Source organism: Plectropomus leopardus, chromosome 20 (assembly GCF_026936395.1).
Source record: "Plectropomus leopardus strain MGB_pleo_1.0 chromosome 20, ASM2693639v1, whole genome shotgun sequence".
NCBI lineage: Eukaryota > Metazoa > Chordata > Actinopteri > Perciformes > Serranidae > Plectropomus > Plectropomus leopardus.
Window position 1 is genome coordinate 1361297 of NC_142195.1, and position 27949 is coordinate 1389245.

General features: G+C 39.4%; 1 protein-coding gene across 2 annotated transcripts in view; it reads left to right on the forward strand.

The window, feature by feature from the left end:
• Positions 1-25934, forward strand: part of tln1 (talin 1) — a 101141-nt gene extending 75207 nt beyond the window's left edge. For both annotated transcript variants that reach the window (XM_088071314.1, XM_042509057.2), the window contains 7 exons: positions 7544-7649; positions 11099-11223; positions 11610-11735; positions 12893-12955; positions 13748-13930; positions 22595-22720; positions 24386-25934. In XM_088071314.1, the coding sequence (XP_087927440.1) occupies positions 7544-7649; positions 11099-11223; positions 11610-11735; positions 12893-12955; positions 13748-13930; positions 22595-22720; positions 24386-24520 (864 nt within the window). In that variant the 3' untranslated portion in view covers positions 24521-25934. The remainder of the gene's footprint in view (positions 1-7543; positions 7650-11098; positions 11224-11609; positions 11736-12892; positions 12956-13747; positions 13931-22594; positions 22721-24385) is intronic.
• The last annotated feature ends 2015 nt before the right edge of the window (positions 25935-27949 follow it).

Sequence of the window (27949 nt, forward strand, 5' to 3'; positions counted from 1 at the left end):
AAGGTCATTGTAAAATTGTCTGTCTTATTCTCTCGAATGGGATATCTCAAGAACATCATCAGGGAATTTTTTCAACTATGGCACAAATGTCCACTTGGACTCAAAGATGAACTGATTAGAATCCAGGGGTCAAAGGTCACGTTCACAATGACCTTTTGCCTGCCTTGAGGAAATTTGTTAAAAACATGAACTTGAATATTCTGCAAAAACACTTTTCTGGCAATTCTATAGATTTTTCAGTCCAAATCATGTTAAAGTTTGCCTCAGGGGAACTTTCAGCATACGACTTCCCTCTCTCCCTGGACCCTCAAAGCATCCTCTGTGCTGCTGAGGGAAGATGTGTGTGAGGTATCAACGTTTTTGCAGACATGGATGTAAACTATAACTGCAGCTTGCCTGGATTGCGGAGGCATACAAGTGTGTGGTGGTAGTTCTGATATTTAATAGTTATTAATGATATTTAATAACCGTGGTGAGTAATGTTTCTCACACCACACTACTATCAGCACAGCTGTGGAAAGGGTCTTAAATGAGTTGTGTCACTGACCTTTCTGCTCGTCATTGTCATTGTGCGTTTAAAATAGAGCCATAAAGCCTGTAGGTGAGGCATGGTAAAATCACGTGCAGTGGGCCAAACTAATGCCACAGAGTTTTGCCTTTTTATGATATCCTGAGTTGTTTTGTTCTGGGTGTCTTTAAGCAGCACCCTGCTCTACCCTTTTACACTTAGACACATTAACACCAAGGTCCTGCCCTGTTCCACAGCTGTCTGTATGTGTGGACTGGTGAATAGTGTCACTTGAGCAGTGTGGGGCTGCCTTGCTCAGTGACACTTACGTGGTGCTAATAGTAAACCATCCTGGTATAAATTTGTTCCAAAGTATCTTAAAATGTATAATCTCTAACTTGCTTAAAGCCCCCTTTAAATGTAATTCTGCAGTCTTTTGGCAGCCCCCACTTTTTTAGTAATAGCTAAATAATGTGATTTTGAAAGAGGTCTGAGCATGCTGTGTTGGTGTTTATTGCATGATGGCTACATGCTTAAAAACCTCTGCGCAATACTTGTGATATCAGCTGTCATATGTTTGATGACCTCTTTTCTTTCCTTTCCCATCACTCTGTCAATGTTCCTTTAAACTTGTGGCTCACTGATGTTGGTGCAAGCCGGTGAGTACGCCTCCGAAATGACCTGTACAAGTGTGGGGCTGCACTGGTTGACTGCTTCTGAATTTTTAATGACACAACTGTGCTGCAGAGCGGTGTCAGCAGCATGTTAAAAGACGTTAAAGCAGCTCTGCCTCTGACCAGCATTGGGAAGTTTGGATTTTTAGAAATCAGGAGGTGTCTGCCCAAGGAGTAGGAGTCTAGAAACTGAAGGAATCTGGCAGAGCTGGAGCACTTCCAAAATATTCTGAGATAGTCAGTTCTAGGCTGATGTCAAATGTGACAGCAGGCTTGGGCAGTATGTAAGATTTATACCTTTATACCTTCCTGAAATTTCAGCTTTCAGACTAATACATACACAGTAGAAACTCACAAAATGTTAAGAAAAGTCAGATTTTCCTTCAACAGAGAAATACGCTGTACACCTTTTGAATTCAAATTTGTCTAGGTCAGAGAAGACTGACGAGGCTTTACTGCTCCATTAACTCATCATAAAACACACGTTATTCAAATTCAACAGAAACAAAATAAAACTCACCCAAACTGTCTTGGTTACTCTTGTTAGTAATCTAGTTAGTAAGTCAACTGCTCCAACAGTCACCAGCTCCGGTTTGGTCCAAATCCTTAATTCACCAAGTTAGATATAAAAGACATGCTGTTATTCCCCATAGTCTCTCTCTTCCTGCTGGCCACTGGCTGTTTACAATCCTATAACTTCTCCCTCCACCGCTAGGTGTCACTGTGTCTTTCAGTTCAGCTGCCTGTTCCAACAATAGAGACCACAGACTGAGCTCTGGTGGTGCATGCTGTGTACTACATGCAATGAGTTAAATAGAAAGCGCCTGTATTTATGACATTACTGAAAAACATACCTTACAGCTTTCTAAATTCCCTGGAATACAGTAATACTGCCCAAGTCTAATTGACAGTCATACTGTCAGCTAATTGTCTCCCTGTTGAAATTATGGAAATTTATTGGTCTAGTGTTCTTGCAGTATTCTATCACATGAAACTTTTGACATTTATCAAAAGTAGGAAAAAACTATACATTGTAGGCACGTAGGGTAAACATCAAACAAATAGCTAAACTTTAGAAGAAAAAATATACATGCGGTCCATGTAATAACTTTTGCTGGAGTTTGTGACACAGTCACACAATTTTAGTGGCCACAGAAGAGTTAAGAGAGACTTCTGTGTATGCAGTGCAGTACACAGAGAAACAGAATTATATTGAGGGTTTTTTGTTTTTGTTTTTTTTGCCCTCGGTGCACAACAAGAAGAACGAATGATGCAGCCTTCAGTGGCGGTGAAGCAAACATTCTGACTATGCATTAAGTGCGCACAAAATAAGATATGAAAAGTGAAGTGTGAGGCAAGGCAGCTTTATTTTTATAGCACGTGTCATTCAACAGGGCAATTCAAAGTATGTTACAGAGCAGTAAAATATATAAAGTAATAAAGGATAGAGATTTACAATAAAAGAGAGACTATAAATAAGGGCTAAATCTATTACTAAATGATTTACAGTTTAAAAGAAATCACAATTATAATAGCAAAAGTGCAGTCAGGAGGTGCAAAGATAAAAAGCTCATTTAAAATGATTTAAAATCAAGTTTAAAATAAGTTTACAGTCATTACAAGGCAGAGCAGGTAGTGTGAAAACATGAATGTTTTGAGCTTAGCCTTGGTCAGAGTCTGGGTTTGTCAAACATCATCTGGGAGGTTACTCCAGATTTGTACCACATGATAAGAATATGCTGCAAGACACAAGATAACTATACTAGAGCTAAGTGTAAATATAACTGAGAGCACAGTAAGTAGTAGAAAAGTAGCAGCCGTACCAGTTTGATTCTGGAGGCCTTGTTTGTGCAGACTTTAGTGATAGGTTTGTGGATGGAGGGGGGAGAGTTCCTGATGATGACTCAGCTGACATCTCTTTCCACTGAATGGACGTGCAGTCTGAGTGTTTGCAGTTCTTAGACCAGACAGTGAAGCAGCTGTTCAGGATTCTCTCTGGGGTTCCTCTTCAGAAGGTAGACAGGAAGGGTGGGGGTAGGCTGGCTTTCCTCATACAGCAAGTAAGTGGAGATACTGCGGTGGTTTTGGATAGGGAGGAGCAGTTGATCAGCCGATGTCATCAGCAAGGAGCAGAGTGTATACTTGAAATATATACTCGTAGATATTAAAAATTATTTTCTTTTGACCATTTCAAACCTAAACAAATGGCTTGACCTCGTTCAAAAACATTGGAAGAAGGCAATGAGCAACAAAAGCAGAAATGTTCTAGATATTAGCAAGACATATGCAAGAAAGATAGCTGAAAAATAGTAACAAAAAAAACAGCCTAAAAAAACCTCAAACAAATGGCAAAGTAAAGGAAAATAGGGAAATGACCTGAGAATAACTGCTTAAAAATGATAGGTTATACTTTTTATGACGATCACATCTATAATGCATTATTAAGGCATTCAGAGTGAATTTTAATGCATTCATAATGCTTTATGACTACACTCATAAATACACAGAATGCTTACTGATGCACTATATCAACAGTCATAAAACATTAGAAAGTGACTTGTAATGACAGTGATGATAAGTGTCAAGTGTCTTATGCATACTCTTGGCTTGTTTTAAAACTAGAGGTTGAATGCTGGGGCTTATAATGCACAATAAATACCTATATTCACCTATATATACATCAAAAGTCATCTGTTATAAGGACTCATAGTGTGCTATAACAGTCTATGCAGTGTCATAAGTTTTCATTGAAAGTGAGGTGAATTGAGATACATATTGATGCATTTATAATAATGCATGCTTCATTAGAGTGTTTTATTGTTGCTGTTAAGTAAAGTGCAACACATTTTTAATGCATTTCTAAGAATCTATACTGCATAATAAATTATCAATGTCTACTGTGCACTAGAATGCTTAAAAACCACACTTTGAAGACAGAAGTTTGACACCTACTGACATCTGGAGACAATGTGTCAAAAGTCAGACAGGTTTTAGTCAGTATTTATAATGTGTTATAAGCCCTATCAGTCAGCCTCTAGTTTATAATCAGTCAGTAGTATGCATAAAACACTTGAAACTTATATATCATTTTAAGTCACACATAATGCTTTATGTTGATGTTGATTTTGATAAAGTGCATCAGTAAGCATTATGAGTGTGGTCATAAAGCATTGTAATTCACCATGAATGCCCTCATAAGGCATTATAAACATGGTCCTCATAAAAAGTATTAGAAGTTTATTATCTCTTGTGGGATAATCAAGTTTATTATGACTATGTTTAAATGCTTGTGAAAGGCGTCGGAATGCAGCACAAGAAAAGTGATGTCGATGCAGGTTTCAAACGGTGTAAAAAAAAAAATCTTAATTTTATCCACTGTGATGAAAAAGTATAAAGTGTTGAATGAGATCTGGAAACAGGCAGTATAGCCGTAATGAGAGTCTGTGGTTCTGAACAACAAGCAGCCTGCTTGTCCACAATCAGTCTCCCTGGTCCTTGACCTCTATGGGAAACATTATACTGCCAGACTAACTCTGATCTGCTCAACATGTTGCTCAGCCGTACAGTTTGGTTTTTAGCATCAAAAGACACTCGGCACAGACCTCCTAACATCACAGTTGAACAAATTTTTGCAGATGCATGGAGTTGCTTGTATTTTTGCCAGTGTCCCACAGTCTAACAGTGTTTCCCTGGTGGAGCTCAGGTAAAGTGTGCATCAGAGTGCAGTGTGTGTGGGTGTGTGTTTGTGTTTGCCCGTGGCATTAGTTTGGCCCCCAGCATGCGTTCTTGTGCAGTTACGTCCTCGCCTCTATCCTCTCATGACAACACATCTGAATAAACTTGAGATGGATATGGCCTGAGTCCTGTTAATGCTCTGCACCTGTCATACACTGCTCCAACCTGAATACTGCATGTCCACTTAGGACAGGCTGAGGACACACACTGAGAGCCAAGCACTTCTGAGCACCAACACAGCAAACTTGTCTGACATTATTTTCATTCCATTTATGACATGGGACTAACATTAGTGGGCATATTATTGATATGAGTCGACTGTTATTTCCTCTCTGTATCATATTTCGGACATACTGGAAGAGTCTGCTGGCAAAGTCCCATCATTATAAAGCTATGGTGACACTGGTTTCTCCAAAAACACTTTTCAATTTAACAACTCTACATCATGAATATGGGTGTGTGAGGCAATAATGTTATCATGCAGTTACAAAGCATCTATACAGGTATAACATGAAGCCTCATTTTATCAGTGATGTCACAGTACAGGCAGGAAGGAAACAGATGATGGAGACACTGGTAAAGGAGCAAAAATCTTTCAAAGGATCGACTGTGCAAACAGAATTTGAGGGAATTCAGCCAAAGTATGTCACATACCGAAAAAAGGCTAAACAGAAGAGAGGCAGAATGAAGTGTTTCTTCTAAAGGCTGCATGTAGTTCATATCTGAACAGAACACACTAAAAGGAATACCTCACTGGCAAAATGACCTTTTTTATATTAATTCCTCACCCCATGTTCTGTCAAATTCATGAAGAAAACGATTTTCTCACATGCTGTCAGGGTAAACAGAGAACAGTGAACAGTGTTGTACCACCAGGAAACATTTTTGTGTATCAGTGTTTGGAGTGAAGCTATGGAACAGTTTTTATGTGGAGCGAAAATAATGTCATACCATACATTATTTAAAAATGATATATAACATGATTAAAAACATAACATGATTTTCATTAAGAGGGGGTTTTACAACCACCAGCTGTTTACAGCAGTTACTATTTATTGATTCTTTTTTCCTAGTTTATCTACCTCTTCTTTCTGTAAATAATAATGTAAAATTATTGCTTACATTATCACAGTGTTTTCTGTTTCTGTTGCTTTTGTACAAAAATATGTTGATACACTTTGCCTGTTGTGGATGACGTCCATGATTTATACTTAATGTACATGCTGCGATATGCGTAGACACAGATAGGTCACAATAAAAATGCAAACCAAACTTGCTGTGTGTTAGCATGCTGTTGCTCTGCTCCCTTGTCAGAGGTTGACTGAAGAGATGTAGAGTAATCTTTGATTTGGACCTACACTACATCCTCCTTCCTGTTCTTATGATGCAAAAGACAAACACTTATGTCAATGTCTTTTTGCTATCGTCTGAAGTGATGGTTTTCAACCTTTTTCCTCAAAGTACCACTTTTCTATCATGGTGTAAACTTGTAACCCCTGACAAAGTGATATATTTTATGGTTAATGGATAATATTTCATATTATATGCATCAAAATAATGGTAGAGAACAAGAGGCAACCTGTACAATATGCCCAAATCGTGAATGCAATAAATGCAGGAAGTTTAAAGGAAAAAAACAATTTGGATGAATTTTGAGCGAATTATTTCCTGTGAATTTTGCATCAGATGTGAGTTTCCTGATATTTTTTGGGAACTTTTACAAAATTCTCTATCTGTATTATGTTATATTTAAAGCATTTTATTGAGAGGGTTCAATTAAAACAAATTGTTAGCAAATATACACAAACATAGAAATTATTGATACATGTATCATGAAAATAAACTGCTCTTCTCCAGGATTTTTAGAATAATAAAAAAGGACAAATTATTATTTTATAGAATTATGTTATTTTTCAGTATATTTTAACAACTATTCAGGCCTAATAGGCTCGTTGTTAGACAAAGTCTGGGTTTTCCTCTCCCTGATCCTTTCCCGTTTTTGTATAAGTTTTTATCCAGTGAGAGATTGTTTTATTATAGGGGAAGGTCATTTAAACTTTTCAATCTGTACAATGAATGTTTGACTCTAATGAAGGCACAGTGTGCGTCTTATTAATTATTTAAGTTAATTGTGTGGTCCGTTATTTTCTTGGAGTGCATTCTTTTGAATCGGCGCATTGAATTGTTTGCTATAACTTGTTCATCTTGTGAGAACTGACCTCCACCTGTGGAGGGGCTGAAGTGCAAGTGATTCAACACTGAAAAAAACACAAGTTTCACTCAGTTCCTCACAGAAATTTAAAAAAAATATATTGAGATTTTGACTATATATTTGTAAAAAGGTTTTCTTTAATCCCTTAAAACCATGAAGACCTTACGACCCCCTGTGAAGCTTTGGCGACCCCTAGTAAGGGTCAGGACCCCAGGTTGGCACCAACTAATCTGAAGCATCCAAACTGAAGGGTTTAGAATAAGAAAGTGTGCTCTAATATTGGACGCCTTTATAATCTTGGCATCAGTGAATCCTGCACAGGCTGGGACTTGATTAATTCATGATACGCAGGTTGTGAATGTCTATAAAAGGTTGATTTAAAGGTTTTAAATGTTTTTTTTCTTTCCCCCACAGATCATCCAGAAGCCCTCTCATGATCTGAAGCAACACCTGGCCAACTACTCTAAGCGGGTGGCAGGCTCCGTCACTGAGCTCATCCAGGCTGCTGAGGCCATGAAAGGTATCCTCACCTCAGCAGCTACACAGTGACAGCAGAACACATCTACATATCTCTGAGTGTCTTTTTTTTCTCTCAGTTTTTATTTAATAGTAACTCAGTAAGTTTACATGCACAGCTACGGTTATAGCTCCTTTCAGCCATTTAATTTGACTACTGTCCTTGTCCCAGTTTACAAGCACTAGTAGAATCGTTTTATGATGAAGTCTGTCTGACTCCACCTCAGCAGGTGGAGATCTGTCCTCTTCTAGCTAGTTAATATAAACCTATATTATTTATACAGTCGATGATATTAACCCAATCACGATGATTACTTTACAATAACTTTGGGGTAGAAAACCACTGTGTCACTTACATACAATCAGACAGCGCTGACACAGAGCAAACTCTGCTTTCACTGATTAGTTTGAAGACATCTGAAATTATCAATATCAGTTTAAGTGTAGGCTACGCTATATTTCAAATATTTTCAGCGCTTTACTGTGCTGTAAGACAGCTCTTACTGATGGGGATTTGAAGCTGTTTTATCAGTAGTCTCCACTGAGAAACATTTTACTCCACTGAACGGTGGAGCTGCTGCCATACTGCTGCCTCCATCAGCTGCTGTGAAAGCTGAAGAGGAGACCAGATTCAGATATAGTCAAAACTTACACTGATATTGATTTTTAGGTGGATTAAATGTCTTATGCTGCGGCCCTGTCCGCAGCAGGACATCGCTTAGCACCCATGCTGGTGTTGTGGGACTGTACTTTATTTATCAGAGGAGGCATGGCTCAAGTTTGACGTTTATGTCTAAAATAATACCACCTTTTTGGAGTTGTATTGTATGTCCCTCACCTAAGCCAAAACTAGAAAACTAGGCAACTAGAAGCACACGCAGAAAGTCTAGTCCAGTTAAAGTCCGACTGAGGTGTCTACATGATGGAAGAGTTGGACTTCCAATGGAATGATCTTGGTGTGTTTGTCTGATTTGGAGAAATTCGATTCAATCAGATTTCAGTTGGACTAACTTGTTTACATGTATTTTAAAAGTCCACTTGTCGTTGGACTAACACAATAATTCCACATTTTCTAACACCATGTAAACATACTGCCTCAGTCAGTGCTCTCATTGGTCTGTCAGAATGGATGTAGCTAGATAACCAAATTTTCCAAGACATTTTTCACCATGAGTGAACTTCAATCATACTAATGGACAGTTGCAAGTTTCATATATGTGTTATTGACATGTAAAAATGTACAATATCAAATAAGAAATGAGAGCAGCTCGTTTTTAAACCACTTGGTATCTGACTCCTTGCCCCCAGTGGAAGTATCAAAGGCTGTCAGCAGTGCTCACTACCTCAGACATACACAAGACATGTCAGAAATAGCCCAGCATCAGGTCTTATTTAGAGCGCTTCATGCAAATGAGCCCTGACAGTAATTTGAAGTAGGATTAGTGCATAGTCTCCAAAGAGTTCTACAGTTTCACACAGCTCTACTCTGGGATCCCCCTCTCAGGAGTCAAGTACAAATTACATTGAACCCAAGGCCTTTCCATGAATGCATCGTCTGTCAGATGGAGGGAAAGTCATCCTCAGAGCTTTCTATCTTAGATTAATGTTCCTCTGCTCAACTTTGAGCGACATTAGCTGACACTGAATCTGAGAAGCATGGCTGTAGGTTCAAGACTTCATTAGACTGATGACGCACATGGGGCGACCATAATGGCTCCGAGATGAGCTGTGATTGATGTGCAGGATTGAGCTCCTGTAATCGCCTGCAAAATGTTGAGATTCACCACCGGATGGATGACAGCCTGTTGCTTCAACCCGAAAATAAGATTAAACAACCAAAAATATAAAATTTATCAGATTCATTAAAATATGTTCTTACTAAATTTGCACACCTTATTTGTTAGGTTGATAAACAAGAAATATTCAGGGCCGTAATCACCTATTTAACATTTGGAGGTGGGGGGGTTCTTCAGTTGACACCTTATGTGACCCAGCTCTGCAGGAAGGGTCTGGGGGCCATTCATTTTAGGACTAAAATGGCCATTTTACAACATTTTGAAACAAAAATCTATAGATCACTACTCCTTCAAGATTTCATGACTGAGTGCCATTTTAGGGAGCCAGCATGTGATGGAGGGCCACAAAGGAAAAGTGCACTCACCATGACTTGTAAAAGACATTATGCTATGACTTCATGGATGATTTTTTTTTTACAAGACATACTATACTGATATATTTATACTTTACAAAACAGTCATAGTATCACCTACATAACACTATCACATTCTAGTTTTCCACTTTTTGATACATTTGAAATAAATGAAACAGAAACAGCACAGCAGTCAAGTAACAACTTCTGCTCCACCAGCACCACTTGCACAAACCTTACTCAGCACTGTAGTAAATCTTAAATCTTAATCCTGCACCACTAGTAATAATGCTAGCAATATGCAAATTTTCGAATGCCTTTGAAGCATTACAATTTTTATTATTATTATTATTATTATTATTATTATTATTATTATTATTATTATTATTATTATTATTATTATTGCCTTTTTGATGAAACTTTGCACACTTGCAAACTATTATATAGTGTCTAGGTAATATCAATATGATATCAATAAAAGTTTAACTTTGAAACTCCTAAAAAAAGTTTCACCATCGCTTTGAACTATAAAATGAGACAGGGGCATCTTTTTCTGCCCATTATTGTTTAGCAGAGTTAAGACACTCATGCAGAGCACACATTAACACACAGCCAAGTTATGTTTTTGGCCTTTTGGCAAGTCATCTATGGATGAAGTTCATTTCCATCCTAAATACACTTCATACTGTGTATTACTTGCAAAAACTTTACTTACAAAACATTCAGTTAAAAAAGTTTGTTGCTTGAAAAAAATAGAAGGAGAGGGAGTGTTTGTGAAGAGGTTCATTAGCCTCAAAGCTCAGTGATTCTTGGTATTTAATTAATGTAAAACGGCATCCAAAACATATAGTTGTTATTGAAACCTGACTGACTCACTCACTAGTACACACTATATATTTAAATTGATATTGTAGTAGTATTTTTGCACAATTAATTTACTGAATGTGACTCAAATTGCTTTATACTAAAAAGAAGACCAAAAAAAAAAAGAATTACAGAACAAAAATATATATAAAAATATATAATAAAAATATAGAAGCTGTGATATAAAGTGGTCCCAGGGCTTATTTATTAATTTATTTGTTTGTTGGTTTGTTTGTTTGCCATATTCAACTGTATATGTGTATGAGTAGCAGACTATTGAAATCATTTCTAAAAGATACTGAAAGCTTTAATATCATCACCATGATACCATCTTCAGCTGATAGAAGTCCTGTTGCAGAGTGTAAAATGTGGTGTGTGTGTGTGTGTGTGTGTGTGTGCGTGCGTGTGCGTGTGTGTGTGTGCGTGTGTGCGTCTTGCAGGCACAGAGTGGGTGGACCCCGAGGATCCCACCGTCATCGCAGAGAACGAGCTGTTAGGAGCAGCGGCAGCAATTGAAGCAGCTGCCAAGAAACTGGAGCAGCTGAGGCCCAGGACCAAACCCAAGGTCAGAGGGCTTTATACCGAGCAGCCGCACTCACACTGAGCCTGTTAACCTCAGCACAGGGTCACACACACACACACACACACACACACACACACACACACACACACACACACACACACACACACACACACACACACACACACACACACACTGCTGCATGTCTCCAGGGCTGTCAGCTCCTCACACCACCGGTGATGGCTGTCCCACAGACCTCACCCTGTTGGCATTCCAAAGGTCCTCCATGTCAGAGTAGCTTTTCCTGCTGTCCTCCAGCCCTGTTCACTTTTTAAGGATGAGACCTGATTGTGTGAATGAATCTTCCTCGGATCATCCCGGCCCTATAACAGCGTGTTTATTGACTGTTGGGTTCCCTGTCTTGTTAACAGGAGGCAGATGAGAGCTTGAACTTTGAGGAGCAGATTTTGGAGGCTGCCAAGTCCATCGCAGCTGCCACCAGCGCTCTGGTCAAAGCTGCCTCAGCAGCTCAGAGGGAGCTGGTGGCTCAAGGGAAGGTATGTCTCTCTCCATCATTTGCCCCCACAAACAAGGTTATATGATCACACCTATTTCTCTGCGCCAAAAAACTGCTCATTTTGAAACACCATGGGTGTCAGCCACATGAAAATGTTTGGGCACCATATGCATCACACAGAGGAACAAGCCCAAAGGAAATAAGTTGCAACATGTGTTTTTTTAAAAATTGTCCAAAAAACCTCAATATTATCATAAAGTGTTATGTTGCGTTCAAACTACCAATAACAACAAACTAGCATGACAAGCTACAATACTGTCAAGTTGCTGTTAAATGTTGCTTAAGCAGTTTTTTAACGTTGTTACACAATCACAAACATCATCTTAAGTTTGTATTTGGTCATAAAAATATCAGTGCTTATGATCAGTGCCTGAGCTGCATTTAAACATTACATTTTGCCACCCAATTGCATCCCAGTGTGTGCTACAATGCACAGAAAGCAAGCATAACTTCAGCTAAATAACACAGCACCACAGACACAAAACAAATGACACTTCAAAATAAAAGCTTTGTGCCAGAAATTCATTGGACTATAAAATACAAACTCTTTACAAACTTGACATGTTCAGAGGTCACTTGCGGTCCGTTCAGTTTGGACCTGTGACCCACTTTTGCACAGTTTGGAACCACTGTGATACCATACAATATATATATATATATATATATATATATATATATATATATATATATATATATATATATATATATATATATATATAATTTAGTTATTCTTTAATGCAACTAATTTTATTGCAAAAAGTGTGTTGCCTTTATTCCCTTGATTTAAGACCTTAATTATTTGTCCTCATCAGTGCTGTCCCATTCCTGTTTTCCCCATAATTATTTCTTTTATTAAATGAGCACAGTTTTAATACAGTACAATTTATTTTCAGATGTTACATAATCACTGTTTCAAGAAATCAAATTTTGCTTCCGTCAGCCTTCTTTACTTTGTACTTTCATTTGTTCTGCTTGAGCGAAACAGAAGACTCCATCACCTACATGAGATTTTTTTCTCCTTTTCTTCCCAAAACCAGCATCCTGTTTCCACACTCACCATATTTTTGATATCCATGAATGCTTTGGCTACACAGGTTATAGACTGATGATTCTGAGCCAGTTCTTCTGTCATTTCAGGTGGGAGCGATCCCAGCCAATGCCGTGGATGATGGACAGTGGTCTCAGGGACTCATTTCAGCTGTAAGTCTTTTCCTTCAAGATTTATTTAAGAACATTTCAAAATTAGGTAACACTTTCTATAAACACTAAGGGCAAATGCCCCAATGGCTAACTTAGCTTGTAGATAGCCTGTTTGGGATGGGGGCAGTGGTTAGGGCTTGCCATATAGCATATAGCATACTCCCTGAGGATTTCAAAGGCTGCAACAGTTTCAGTTCTGTTTTTTTCCTTTTTGAAGCGAACAATCTTGCAAGTAGTGACCCTGCAAGATCCCAAACTTTGCAAGAGCTGATGCTTTGACTAAAAACTCTCTTACTTCAGACAGGTTACTTATGATGCTGCATAGATCTTAGAAATGCATGAAATGGTGTTACACTTTACGTAACACCAACAATGAAACATTATGATGAAGTGTGCATGATTATTAATGCATCAATATGTATCTCACTTATCTTAATATATGCAATGATAACTTGTGATACTGAATGGGCTGTTATATCGCACTATGAGTCCTTGCTACAGTTGATGTTGGTGTTGTGTTGTTTGTGTGTATAGGTGAGTATAGGTATTTATAATGCATTATAAGCCCCATCAGTCAACCTCCAGTTTTTAACTGGTCAAGGGCATCCATAACTGTTGATATAGTGCATTAGTAAGAATGATGTGTGTTTATGAGTGTAGTCATAAAGCATTATGAATGCATTACAGTTCACTATGAATGTGCACATAATGCATTTCAGATGTTGTCTTCATAGAAAGTGTTACTCAAAGTTACAAGTAAAGCATGTTACTGTTGATGCCCTGACTCCTCAGGCTCGAATGGTTGCAGCAGCCACCAACAACCTGTGTGAGGCCGCCAACTCTGCGGTGCAGGGACACGCCAGCGAGGAGAAGCTCATCTCTTCAGCCAAGCAGGTGGCAGCCTCTACTGCTCAGCTGCTGGTGGCCTGCAAGGTTAAGGCTGACCAGGACTCCCAGACCATGAAGAGGCTCCAGGTACGCACTGCATCCTAATGTCTGTCAAGCTGCACTATTGCACGTGACCTTAGTCAGTCAACCCTAGAGGACAAAACTCCAGCAACGCTTGTTGTATTCAACTTCATCAATAGACCAGCGCTTGTGACATTAATCAGTGTCAGTGTGACAGCCACAAGCAGAAAGGGGCTGGTCTTTACACTTTTTCTTTCTCCACTCACCTTCAAAGTAGGAGCTGAAACTCCTCAAGGCTAATTTATGCTCAAGATTCAGAGATGGACTGAGCCTCCTACTTGTATTCTGTTTTTGTCTGCATCTGTGCATGTTTTCTGGAAGCTTACAGATACAGACAAAACAGAGCAGTACCAGTGGAGAACAAGTTCTCATCTCAACTCGTCACATGATGCCGCTCTATCAGTGACCTTCAGTGTCTATTTATGATATTCTAGGTATCCTTCTTCATCAGCTCATTACGCGGATGCCGTTTACGATGATGTCAACAAATCCATATGGTGGGATGAAGCAGCACTGTCCTGATGTCTACAAAACAGTGTGGACTGTCACGATGGTTAAGATTAGGACACAAAGTCACAGATGGTTAGGTTTATGCAAAAGAGGCACATGGTAAGGTTTAGAAAAAAACACACATACATCCACACAGGAAGCTAAATCGGGACTCCCACACGAAAGTCTGTTGTTTAAAGGATTCATCCACCTCCCCACCCACCTGCCCTATAAGCACTCTCCTGCACCTTATATTAAGTTATATGAAGTTGTTATCAGCAGCGTTATGACCTGAGGTTTTCCTTCAGCATTTCATGAGCACACAATCAGTTTCACCTGGCTGTGTTCTCAAGTGATGCCACCGGTGCTCGTTGCATGTAGACGTTGCCGGTGACATCTGGCTGACCTCCAGCATATCATAACAACGGCACAGGTTCTGCCTGACCGTGTTCTGATCTGACGCCATCCAGCCACATTCCTGTTGGACGCGGAAAGTGCTGAAAGCACTAACAGAGCGGCGCTAATTGACGAGTTCAGAGTGAGAATGGGCCGGTGTAGGGAAAAGACAAAGCAATTTAAATACTGTTGGAAAAGAACAAATTGGTGATATATAATAATATATGATAATATATAATGAAAGTAGTGAAAATAATTCTCTGTCCACCTGTCGGGATTTATTTAATGGCCTCAGAGAACATGCCGTCAGTGCTGCCTAAGTTTAAAGGTACATTATTACGACCCGTTATTTGAAACTTTTGACTCCGCTCTCTAGTGCCATCTATTGGCTGAATCTGTGCCAGCAAAAAGTACACATGAAAGTATGAGGACAGTGATGGTTATGTCTATTTTAGTATGTAAAGGGAGTATAAATTACCCTCACCCTGCTCCTGTAAACAAATGTCACAAGACAGAAGGTGGTATTAATCGATGAAGATGACTTTATTCACCTGTAGTTTGGTTCACTGATGAGGGTGCACTGGATTTTCACTCTGACTTATTACAAATGCACCAGCAGGAGTAAATATGACATCATGTGGTCTGACATGCGACTCCTTATTGGACAGTTTTAGAGATGTCACCATGCATCGTCACTGACTCATACAAATCCAGTTGCTGTGACTGTCATGCTATGGTGTGTGTGTGTGTGTGTGTGTGTGTGCGTGTGTGTGTGTGTGTGCGTGTGCGTGTGCGTGTGCGTGTGCTAACATGTATTATCATGGTTACCAAATGATCTTACACAGGCTGAACATCACTCATGCAGATAGCCTACAGATCCCTATCTTAACAGTTGGTCATTAGCAGATGGATTTCAGAGTGGTATAGCAGAGACATTCATGGTAAAATCTGATATGTACGATCACACAGTCCTGCGGCTGTTCTGCCTGAAGTTTACAACACAAACACACACCACCAGAGAACCCACAGTGACTGACATCTTTCACACCAGCTTAAATTAACAAATCCAAACAGGCCAATGCAGCAGAGTTAGTTTGAATTTGAACTATCAGGTTGAGAGTGAAAACCCACTAGATATTCTTACAGCTGTGAATATAATGTGGCACCATCTTTTGGCCAATCAAAGTGGAAAAGGACAGCAGTTTTTCCTCACAGTAAAGACAGTGGCTGATGTATCCTACACATTTGAACAGTTGGACTCATTCCTATGTGACAGCTGTAACCCTGTTTCTCACTGTTAGAGACTCAGTCTGCAGTGCAATTTATACACTTCACTGATGAACCACAGACACTGAATTAAGTTACATTACATCCCTTGGGGAAAAAGGGATTTCAGTTTCAGTTTCACTTCTCTGTTGGTTGGTATCATGGATGTATTAAGAGATGTGGATACAGCATTGGCAGGTATTGTCCATTCCTATGAAAGCTGTTCAGTGGCACATGAAGCCAAAATAAGTCGGTTTCTGTGGTATGAAATTACCCAGATGATCTGCACTGCTCTGGTATCATTGGGTCCATAGAGCCTGCACACTAGAGACTAATGCCAGAAGAGCAGGCGATTTTGGGTGTAGTGCTTCGCTAACTCATAGGAAAGGATCTAACCTTGCTGCTCTTGCAGACCTTCCAGATGTTATCAGACCAAATTGATGAAATCTTGATAGTGAAACAAGTTGTTTTGCAGGGGTTGTGTTGCTCAAAAAAATGTATCCACTGGTTTACAGACGTGTCTTCCTGTTTGTAAGTCAGTGGGAAAATGTCTTTTTGGGCTGCATGACATCTCAAGACAGACCTGAGAGTTGAAATCACACAGTTTGGGTTTGCACGACTCGTTGACAATAAGGGAACTACACTATAACAGCAAACTGATCATTTAAATGACCTCAGTATTTTGCATAATACTACATAAGCAGACTCTTCCCTTTTTCCCAAAAATATGACAAAAATAAAGGCAAGGAATCTGTGTTAGTTACCATGGCAACAAAGTTTGTTTGAACTTGAGCCATTTTCCCAAGACTTAAAATCCAGGGTCAGTTCCAAAGTTAGCTCCCCAACCCTTTAATCCCACCTCGTTACCCTGACATTTGATAGTGGCTGAGGCACAGTGAGACGGGGGTCCTCGTGCATACGTCTGATGCAGACCTATAGTACCTGCTGTGAGAACAATAGTCACATCACAACATTAGTCACTCTGCAACAGCTGAGCGTGTTGGATAGTCTATTAATAGGCGGAGTGTTTAGGGTTACAGGTGAGCTGCGTGATCTGCTCAGCTGCTACATCAGGATTAGTGGGCTCTATATTTAGGACAGGTAAGAGTACTCATACACACTGCTGCATTTCATTATTTTAAAGGGCTACTCCCTTTATGATCCAAAAACACTATAACTTACATTTCCCATAAAGCAATTGATCTGGTAAGAGCCGACATATTTCAAACTTCACACCTGCAGTTTGTAACTCAAGTCTTTTGATAGAAACTTCCAGTCTCTCAGCCTAAACTGAGTTAGCCCTGATGACATCACAAGACATGACCTGACATCATAAGTATTATTTTATGAGACACAGCAGAAAGTATACATGATGAAAAGTAAGATCACCTTTATTTGCAGAAGTAGTGGCTTTTAAAAAGCAGTTTGTGCAATGAAAGTGCACAGAGAGCATTGATTGACTGATGGGAATAATGTGGCCCACAGTGAGTGATGTGACCTTCATGTGTAACTGATGCGGTCAGTCTCAAGACATAACAGAAACTACAAGTATCTCCTGTCAGCTCATCCACCCAAAACGAGTATATTTAAGGCTGTGTGTGTGCTCGCTGTGAGCACATCAGGCTGCCCAAGCCATCTCATATTCTCTGATCCAATCAGCAGTGGCTTATCTCCTCCTCTTCTGGGCCTGCAGCTGCCACCACAGTAATTCCCATACATTTATGTCTACAGGAGCTCTGGAAACAATCCACCAATCCACCCAGGGCACCACAAGTGGAAACATTAGCCCTGATCTATGATTACACCAGCAGCATTTGCTCACTTCACTCTTTGCCATGGTGCTTTTTAAGGTTGTAATTATTCAGTGTTGAGTTATGTGCAGACTCTCAACTCAATGTGTGAATATCTGATTGAAGGTGTCTGTGTGGGGGGTTCCTGAGGGCAGCAGGAGGGTCAGGGCAACAACTGGCTTATATACTGTGTTACCAGTTGATTTGTTGCCACCCACAATAATGCAGTATTATTGAACACAAAGGCTGGACCCAAATATTGGGCTTTGACAGGAATGATCATTTTCCCCAACGGGTTATTAAAGGGTTTATTGAGTGAGTCGAGCCATTTACATGTTGTGAGAGTAGCATTGGAATGCTAACATGTGTGCCGCCCTGCAGCTCACCCTGAGTGGAGCTCTGCCCTGAAGCACAGAGCAGGTGGATTTTAACATCTTTCATATTGAGGACACTTATCATTTCAGACACACAGAGAGTTTTTAACTTCACAAACTATTAAGTGTCAAAACTGCTTTGAAGCAGTTGGAGGCAGCTGGGCTCTCTCTCACATAACACTGAAGCTCTGTAATGCATGGTGTCTCTCTCACCTGAAATGCTGAAACCGTTGGGGGTCAGTATCCCATCTCTCCCTCAACTCCCCCTCATCCGTGAAGTGCACAGTCTCTCCCTCACACACCTGACGGTGAAGCTCTGGACTGTCATCACCGTGCTGTAATTATCCATCAGTTGCAGCCGCTGCACAGCCGGCACAGTCTTCATCATTATCCTCTCGCAGCAGCAGTGGGAAGCATACCCACACTTTCCAGTGTTGAAATCCCAGTTGAAATCTGCAGGATAACAGCTAGTTAGATAAATAAACAAGGTTTCATTGTGAAGTGTTCAAGGACAGCTCAGTAAATTGACTATTAGGCAAAGGAAAATAAAATGTCATCATGATGTGTTCAAATGTAACATCAAGAAAAAATCAAGTTATTTTTTTGCGAGAAATTAATTAATTAATTTCTACAGTTGTTTGGTTGAGACATTTGTTTTCCCAGCAAATAAAATAGATAGAAGGGATGGAATTACAACCTATTTAACACCCTATCATGAGCTCTACTCGTCTTGTAATACTTAATAAAACTACAAATGCCAAGATTTTTCAAAGTTAATATTTATATTAAAAATAAAAAAAAAAAAAAAAAAAAGTTGCCTCATCTTTCCACTAAATAATAGAAGTGTAATAGTGGTATCGATAAAGACTCCATAATGGTATCAATATAGATAAAAATCCCCATCTCTAGATGCTTTTGTAGTTTTACAGATGAAATCCATCACAGACACAGTGAGTTCATTGATGTCATCAGTGACGGTGATGTTGGTGTCCTGAATTGTGCCTCAGATTGTTTTGTATGGCAAACTGCAGTGTGGCCTCTGATTGGCCAGCACATCTCCAGGTCTCACGTGTCACTGGTGGCATGCGTCTTTCTTTGTTTACATATTTTGATGTTGGCAAAATGGCCACACAGTCGCTCTTCCCAAATGGAGGTGGCAGTTGTGCTCTGTAGCGGCCTCTGAGCAGTGCATCACAGTGATCCAGAGAAATCCTCATGAATCCTGGTCTGCAGTAGTTGGGTGGCAGTTCAATGAAATGTGAGCCGTTCACTTGCTGATGAAAACTGTGCTGATTTAAACTGATAATTGACCAAAAACTCTGTCAGAGCTGCAGGGAGGTATGATGGGATGTTCCTGGATCTGAGTGGATTTTTGAGTGTGTGAAAGGACATGTTGAGTTCAAACCGTGTGTTTAGTTGCTCTTTGACAATGGATTTGATGAGATCATCCTCCTGGGACCTCCGGGGAGCAGCGCTGTGACAGTCTCAGTTTAGTGTGTGTCGTGTGTGTCCAGTACAGCTGTTGAGGGGAGCTTCACAGTGTTATGTCGTATGTCAGGGCTAGACTAACAGTAACATTCCAGCCAAAGATAAACCAGTGGAGGAGATTCACGGATGTGTGTGTGTGACTGTGCCGTGCTCTGCCAGCTCAGTGTCTGATTTCAGCCCACGGAGCCGCAAAAGGAGAAAACTCCTCTTTGTTGGAGTCGAGCTGCCCAATGAGACGAATGTTTGGCTTTGAGCGGAGCTGAGCAGGCTGCTCCTTGTTGCCTTTTACAGTGATTCTCAGCCTCTGAGCAGGAAAAAAAACCTGTTATGGTTTTGGCTCTGAGTGCTGCTGTAAGTTCTTTTTTTCCTTTCCTGGAGTTGATGTTCACAAGAAGCACAGCTGATGTGTCTTCTGTCTCAAGTCTGCACAAGTCTGTTTCTACAGAAAACTGAATCACAGTCCACAGTTAGAAATGTTAGACATCTGGAAAGCATTGCCTTTAGAATTCACCTCATTTTCCCTTCATTCTTTGTACTTTGATAAAAACAATCTTATTTCAGGTTCCACTAGGAAGCTCCAGACGGAGCCAGTAAAAGGAACTTTTTTCAGTTTCATTTTTTTCTATTTATGTTTCAACAACTTATACAGTAGCATTTAGAATCTTACCTACAGGTGTTTTTAACATTTGCTTGTTGTTTTTTTTTTAAAGTTGTCTCCACTTCATTGTAATAGCCCATACATCATTTCACAATAATGGAATCAAATTGAAGAAGTTAGATAATAATAATGGTAAATGGTAAATGGACTGTACTTGTATAGTGCTTTTCTGGTCTTTTCGACCAATCAAAGCGCTTTCACACTACATTTTCACATTTAGTCATTCACTCACACATTCACACACTGGTGGCTGAGGCTACCGCACAAGGTGCCACCTACTAGGTAGTAACCATGCATAACATAAGCATGCACACTCCAATGACGCGGCATCTGGAGCAATTTGGGGTTCAGTATCTTGTCCAAGGTCACTTCTACATGTTGCCTGGAGGAGCCGGGGATTGAACTGCTGACCTTCTGATTAGAACTCTATCTCTGAGCCACAGTCGCCTGAGATAAAAGTAATAGTAATAATAGTAACAACAACAACAATAATAACAACAACAATTATGAGGGGAAAAAAGAAGCAGCCTAAAGAAAACCTCACAAAACATTTTAGCTTAAAGAACAGAGAGATACATTACAAAAAAGATAATAATAATAATATTAAACAAAAGTAATGAAGCAAGAAGTAAAGAAAAACCTCACAAAACACAAGCTTAAAGAACAGAGGGATGAATAATAAAAGAAAGTTAGAGAGGGGGTCGGGGTCAGGAGAGGGAGTTGTGTGGGAATGTGTGTAGTGATGTAAGTGTAAGAGTATGTGTAATGACACAGGATGAATCTGTTCAGAATGTGCTGGAGAGACGAGCTCACTTCACTGTAATAACAGGCGAGCAGGGCTCCACCTCCAGCAGTTTATGAAGTACCTTAAAGACACTCCGGAGTAACAGAACAAATATCTTATCCAAAATTGACTTTGGCTCAGAATATTACTGGAGTAAAAGTCTGAAAGTATCTGATATTTAATGTGCTGAAATATCAAAAGTAATTTTATGATATTAAATGTACTTAAGTATTTAAAGTAAAAGTACAAGCAAATGCTTTTCTTGAAAAAGCAAGCCGTCAGAATTCTGAGGAAGTTCATTTCTTTATAACATGTACACCACCTTGAAAATAAAGCCTACATTACACCTGAGGTAAAAAGGAAGCCTTTCACACAACTAAAAGGATTTAACCCTTTAACACCTGGATTTACATGTGTTTGTTGTGCTGCATTCAGATACCTTAAGGAGCATTTAAACCTGATGACATTGGTTCGATTTCTTTCAAAACACAGGAAAAAACACTTAATAAGCAAGTAGACAAAAAATGTGCAGCAAACTAAAAAAACTGTAAAAGGTGACAAGGCAATGATAGAAAATTAGCAGGGGGATTATTAGATATGTTTAGAAAAGGTGGAAAAATGTACAGAAAACTATTTTTTGAATTCTCTTAATCATCACCTTCTTGTCCGCTTGTCCGGTTTCGAGTCGCGGGGGCAGCTGCCTAAGCAGGGAAGCCCAGACTTCCCTCTCTTGGCCACTTTGTCCAGCTCTTCCCGGGGGATCCCGAGGCGTTCTCAGGCCAGCTGAGAGACATAGTCTCTCCTAATTAGATGCCTGAGCCACCTCATCTGGCTCTTCTCAATGCGGAGGAGCAGCGGCACTGGAGCAGGGGGTACTCTGAGCCCCTCCCGGATGACCGAGCTTCTCACCCTATCTCTAAGGGAGAGCCCAGCCTCCCTACGGAGGAAGCTCATTTCGGCCGCTTGTACCCACGATCTTGTTCTTTTGGTCACTACCCAAAGCTCGTGACCATAGGTGAGGGTAGGAACGAAAATCGACCGGTAAATCGAGAGCTTTGCCTTTCGGCTCAGCTCCCTCTTCACCACGACAGATTGGTGCAGACACTTTCCTCACTCGTGAACAAGACCCCGAGGTAGCGCTTCACAACCGGCTGTGAACCGATTCAGTGAGAGCTGAAGGTCACAGTCTGATGAAGCCAACAGGACCACATCATCTGCAAAAAGCAGCGACCCAATCCTGAGGTTTCTTTATGAGATATTTCAAATTATGTTACAGAGCAAGCAAGAGTAGGTTTTTTTTAGCACTTTCTTGAGGTTTTTTAAATTTATTTTTTTTTTTGTTTCTTTTGTAACTTTTCTTTTCTTATTTTATATGATTGCCATTGTGTATAAACTTTTTATTTTGAACCCTGTGTGTTTCTCCAGGCTGCAGGAAACGCTGTGAAGAGAGCCTCTGATAACCTGGTGAAAGCAGCACAGAAAGCCGCGTTTGATGCTCAGGATGACCAAGCTGTGGTGGTCAAGAGTAAGATGGTGGGAGGTATCGCTCAGGTGAGTGAAAGATCCCAAACACACATCAGGAGCAAAAGTATAGCCACCTAATTACCTACGTACTCATATACCAGCTTAGAGTAAATACAGATATTAAAAACCAGTGATATGAATAATAAAAATACATATTAACATAAAATTAATTAGATGCAAAAATATAAAATGTGTATTTTTTATGTAATTAAATGAAAAAAAGGGTTTTAAAATAACCCACTTTGGAGGTTTACTGAAGAAAACACACTGGACACAATTCGTAGATTTATGCTCTCTTGTTTGTATTTTCAAACAGTTTCTTTATTTTTACAAAGGAGAAAAGGCTTTTACAGTCTAATATGTGTTCACACTTAGCGCGATGCGAGCATTTTGCGCAATGAGTTTACATACAAAGCTGATGTATGGGTGCGAATAAGCGTGAATTCACGCCGGGTGATGTGATGGATGCAATGGATGCTTTGGATGCGACACGATGGATGTAAAAACACGGAATTTGTGTCTTCACGTCCATTACGCAAGTTGAAATCCTGCGATAGCCTATCAGCATGAAGATCTAGCTGAGATTTTCCTGACGTTACTGAGATCCAGGAATGAAGGATAAACTATATCTCTGTCTGTGGACACACGGAGCTTACCTCAGCGTCACTGCTGTACAGAGACAGAATAAATAAGGACCTGACAGACTCAGAGATCAGCAAATAAAGCTATAAAATTACACTGTAAGCTCTGAGAATACACCTGTCTGTGTAAGCTACTTTTGTTGAGTTGCTTCTTAGCAAAACGCTCTGAGTGATTTAAGTTGGTCTTGTATTGTTGAAAGTAAACAATGGAGGGTGTGTAATGTGCTGCCGTAAAAGTCTGTTAATAATAGAGTGGTTGTTTTTCCTTCAGATTTGGCACAAATGTGAACTTCGTGAATGATTTGATTAGTATTTAGTGTTCAAAGGTCAATGTGTCCTTTCATACGTCGCATTCTCATGAACGCCATATCTGAAGATGGCCTTAAGGGAGTTTACTCCGATTTGGCACAAACATCGATTTGGACTTCAGACTGAACTGATTCAATTTTGGTGGTCAAAGGACAAGGTCACTGTGACCTCACAAAACATGTTTTTGGCCAAAACTTCAGAATTGATATGCTGATAATCAAACAATTTTACACAAATGTCTAATAGGATGAAATGATGAAGTGATGACATTTTATATCCTAAAGGTCAAAGGTCAATGTCATTGTGACATCATAATATTCTGCACACACACTTGTCAGACCATTATTTGATGTTATTCCACAGGGACAGAGAGGGAGACATTTGGTGACACTAATCTGTTAATTGTGTTGATTGTAAAGATCTTTTGTGCTGTCAGGGGGAAGATGTGTGTGATAAAAACTGTAACTGCAACCTGACTGGTGTACAAAGGCGTACAGTAATTCTAGATTGTTTTGGAAATGTGATAAAAAAAGACTCTTAACACTCTTAATGTAACAAGTGTCTCTCAGTTGAGCCCGTGCATCCCAGTTTGGCAGGTCAGGGAATCCAAAGCTTGACCTGCCTCATCTAGTTTCTGATCTCAAGCTGCTAACAATAAGGGTTTTGGCATTCAGCAAGTAGTCAGTTGTTGTATTTAGCCTTTAGTTTGGTCAGTGTGCTAACAGGCTGTTCTGTGTTGCAGATCATCGCTGCTCAGGAGGAGATGCTGCGGAAAGAAAGGGAGCTGGACGAGGCCAGGAAGAAGCTGGCCATGATCAGACAGCAGCAGTACAAGTTCCTCCCCTCAGAGCTGCGGGAGGACGGCCAGGAGCAGTGAGAAAGTGCGTGTGTGTGTGTGTGTGTGTGAGTGAGTGTGTGTGTGTGTGTGTGTGTGTGTGTGTGTGTGTCCGTGTCCATCAGTAATAGAGTGGTGAGCTTTGGAATGCTCAGGACCTTCCCCCAGCAACATGTAGAGAGAGGAGGCTTCATGCTTCACAGTGATGGAGCAGGATGGTTTTTATCAAACTGTTTCTGTATTTAAGTTTGAAAGTCAAAAGTGTAGTGATGATCATGAATTTTGATAATACAGAAATATATGTATGCCTTAGTCCTCACTGAGGTATCTGCGCTTCTGACTATATATGATCATATACTTTTCAATATATCTGGTGCTTTTTTTCTCCTTTGTATCTTAATGGCCTGCCATCCTGCCAGTAAATTCTGCCCGCCTTCACTGTCAGAACGTGACTGTTAGAAGTCAGAGATATGAAGGCAGGCACAATTTAGGCTTCTATGCAAACTATGCGTAATCTATGCAAATTTTCTATGGAGATGTTTTTTTTGTGTGTGTGAGCAAGTTCTGAGGCAAAGAGACACAATGTCTCAGTGATAGTTCATTGTGAAGCAGAGGTGTGTGGTGACAGTGATGATAGTCAGCGCGTTACATGTCGCACTGTTTCAATCTGAAATAAAGACAATGAAATTAAATGTAGATTTAAATTTGGAGAAATTAACTTTGCAATGGAACAAATCAGAAAAACATTATTTTTCTAAAGATTGAGCTATGAAATGTATTAAAACGGAATGGTTGAATAAGTGGCTGTCTTAGTAAAAGTTTCTCGTGTAAGTATTTTGACATAAGCAGCTCCAGTATTTTGGCCTGGGTTAGATTAGAAGACTTGTTTGTGTAAAGATTATAAAGCCATATATTTAACTTCAAGACATTTGACATCATATTGACTGTATTTTGGTGTTTAATAACTAGCTGCAGTAACATGTTATTTGTGCCAATATCAGTGCCTGACGCACCGTACAATCCCATGATGCCTGTCTACATGATGTTTTGTCCACCTAATGCTTTCCTGTTAGAGTTCAGGGTATTTGTCATTACTAAGGGCCTAATGTGAGCTCATGCTTTGTTTCCACTATATCAGTGCTTCTTAAGTGCCTTCATATCATTTTTTAAGAATTATAAACTGTTCATATTTTACCCTCTAGATGCACTTCACTCATAACTCCTTTCAATAATTTATCAGAACCTGATTGAAATCCACCCTCGCACCACATTTTCTCCTCCATCATCTTTGTAGAGCGATCATGGCACAGCTAGAGCAGCATGCCTCCTATAAAGATGACTGTAATCATGCAAAGCCTTTTGTCTTTTGCTCACATTTTGACTTCATTTCCAGCAGCACCACCTCATGGGTACTGTAACAGAGATTTATATTCAATAAAGCCAGTTTTCTGTGAAACTGTTGACATGCATTTCTTCACATTTTCATGTGCACCTTTTTCACCCTGTTGACAAAAAGAAGGGGGGCGGGGGGGGGGCTCCTCCACAATACTTTACTCACAGTTATAGTCATATAGAGCTATATAGAGCCTGTCTAATACAGACACAGATAAAAGTACATGTTGAACTATATTTTTACATGTAAGTGTTTATAGCAACACAATTTGCTGATAATCATACATCAAAAATAATGAAGTGATGACATTTTATATCCAAAAGGTAAAAGGTCATCTTCACTGTGAAATCATAATGTTCTGCACAGACACTCATCAAGCCGTTATTAAATGTCATATCTCAGCAACAGAAGGGGAGACATCTGCTCAGATACTGAATCAGTGACACTAATCTGTAAAGGGAGGTGATTTTAGAGATGTTCTGTGCTGCCTGTAAACTGTAAGAGAAACTGAGTGGTGCATGCAGCCATACAACCAGGAGGCAATCTTTGTACTTATTCCTATATGAATCTTTAGGGCCTTCTGGAATATTACACACACAAAAAACTCTTCAAAATCAGACTAGAAAAAATATTCTACATTAATATGATTTTCTATTGTCAGAGTTGTTTTTTTTGTTTTGTTTTTTACAGTCATCAGTGCTCATAATAAATATCACGTATTCATTAATTCTCAGAAATTAAACCTTTAAATGCCAGATTGTTGTCACAATGCCACTATTTTTTAGAAGAAAAATATATAATTATTTACTTATTTACTTTTGATCACAGCCTGGGATATGTCAGGGATTAGCAGCAACATTGAATGTGACAGTGCACCTAGTGGAAATTGCATTGAACATTAACAGCACACTAAACTGAGGTGGAGGAGACATCGATAAAGAGATATAATAAGGTTATAATGCTGCAGTTATGGTCAAATGCAAGATAAGTTCAGCTAGCCCACAACAGTGTTAATGATGTTTATGACAGTACACCTGCGCAAGCCTGGAAGATGCATAAGACCTGCTGATTTCACTGTAGTCCCACATCATCTCCCCGTTTTAGTGACATCCTTCTATTTTTCTTTCTTTTGTCTTTTTTAAACTTTGAGCACAAAATTAAGTTATTTGTCAAACAATATTTAATGAACAGTGTGGTTACTCAAAATTGTCAGGATACGATGAAAAATATGAAAAATCAATATAAATGACAAAATACACCCTCTTTATGACAGGGCCTCAGGATCAGGAAATAAATAAGGACTCATGTTGTCATTGTGCTTTAGGAGAGCAAGTTCCCATACTGTAGAACAAAGTTACAAGTAATCAAATTGCCACAAACCAAAAAGCCACAAATGATCCTGGGGCTTTACGGTCCCTTCGGGATCTGGGATTTTTTTCCCTTTTTAACAGATGGGCAGTGGAAACAGAGAGAAGAGAGAAGGAAATGCTGACTTTGATCCACAGCTCAATTTCTGTCTCCTACATTAACTACACTCTGCTCTCTTATTCCCACTGCTTTTTATGGAACTTTTTCTGTCATTTGCATTTAAACTCAAGGACTTTTACTCAACTACTGCACCAGTGGTGCTATCTAACAAAGTAATAATAATGTATTACAGTACTTAGGTATTTTTTTGAAATATTAATACTTTACTTTTACATTTCTGTCAACTTTCACTTTTACTCAACATTTCCTAAATAATGTGTACTCTTTCTCCATTACGTTTCCTCTAAGTATTTCAGTTACTTACAACAAAATAGGAAAGAAGGGGAGGAAGAGAGGAGGAGAGGAAGGGACAAATGAAGGAATGATAGGGAAGGCAAAAAAAATGATATTTACTTTAAATAATTTAAGTTGATTAAACAAACTTGTTTTTCTTCAACTGTAATGTACACAAGGAGGTGTATGTTATGAAGAAATAAACTTCATAATTCTCAGCATTCTGACTGTTTGCTTTTTTATTAACAGCATACATTTTACTTTAAATACCTTCGTACATTTAATATCATGAAATTAATTTTGATATTTAAGAACAG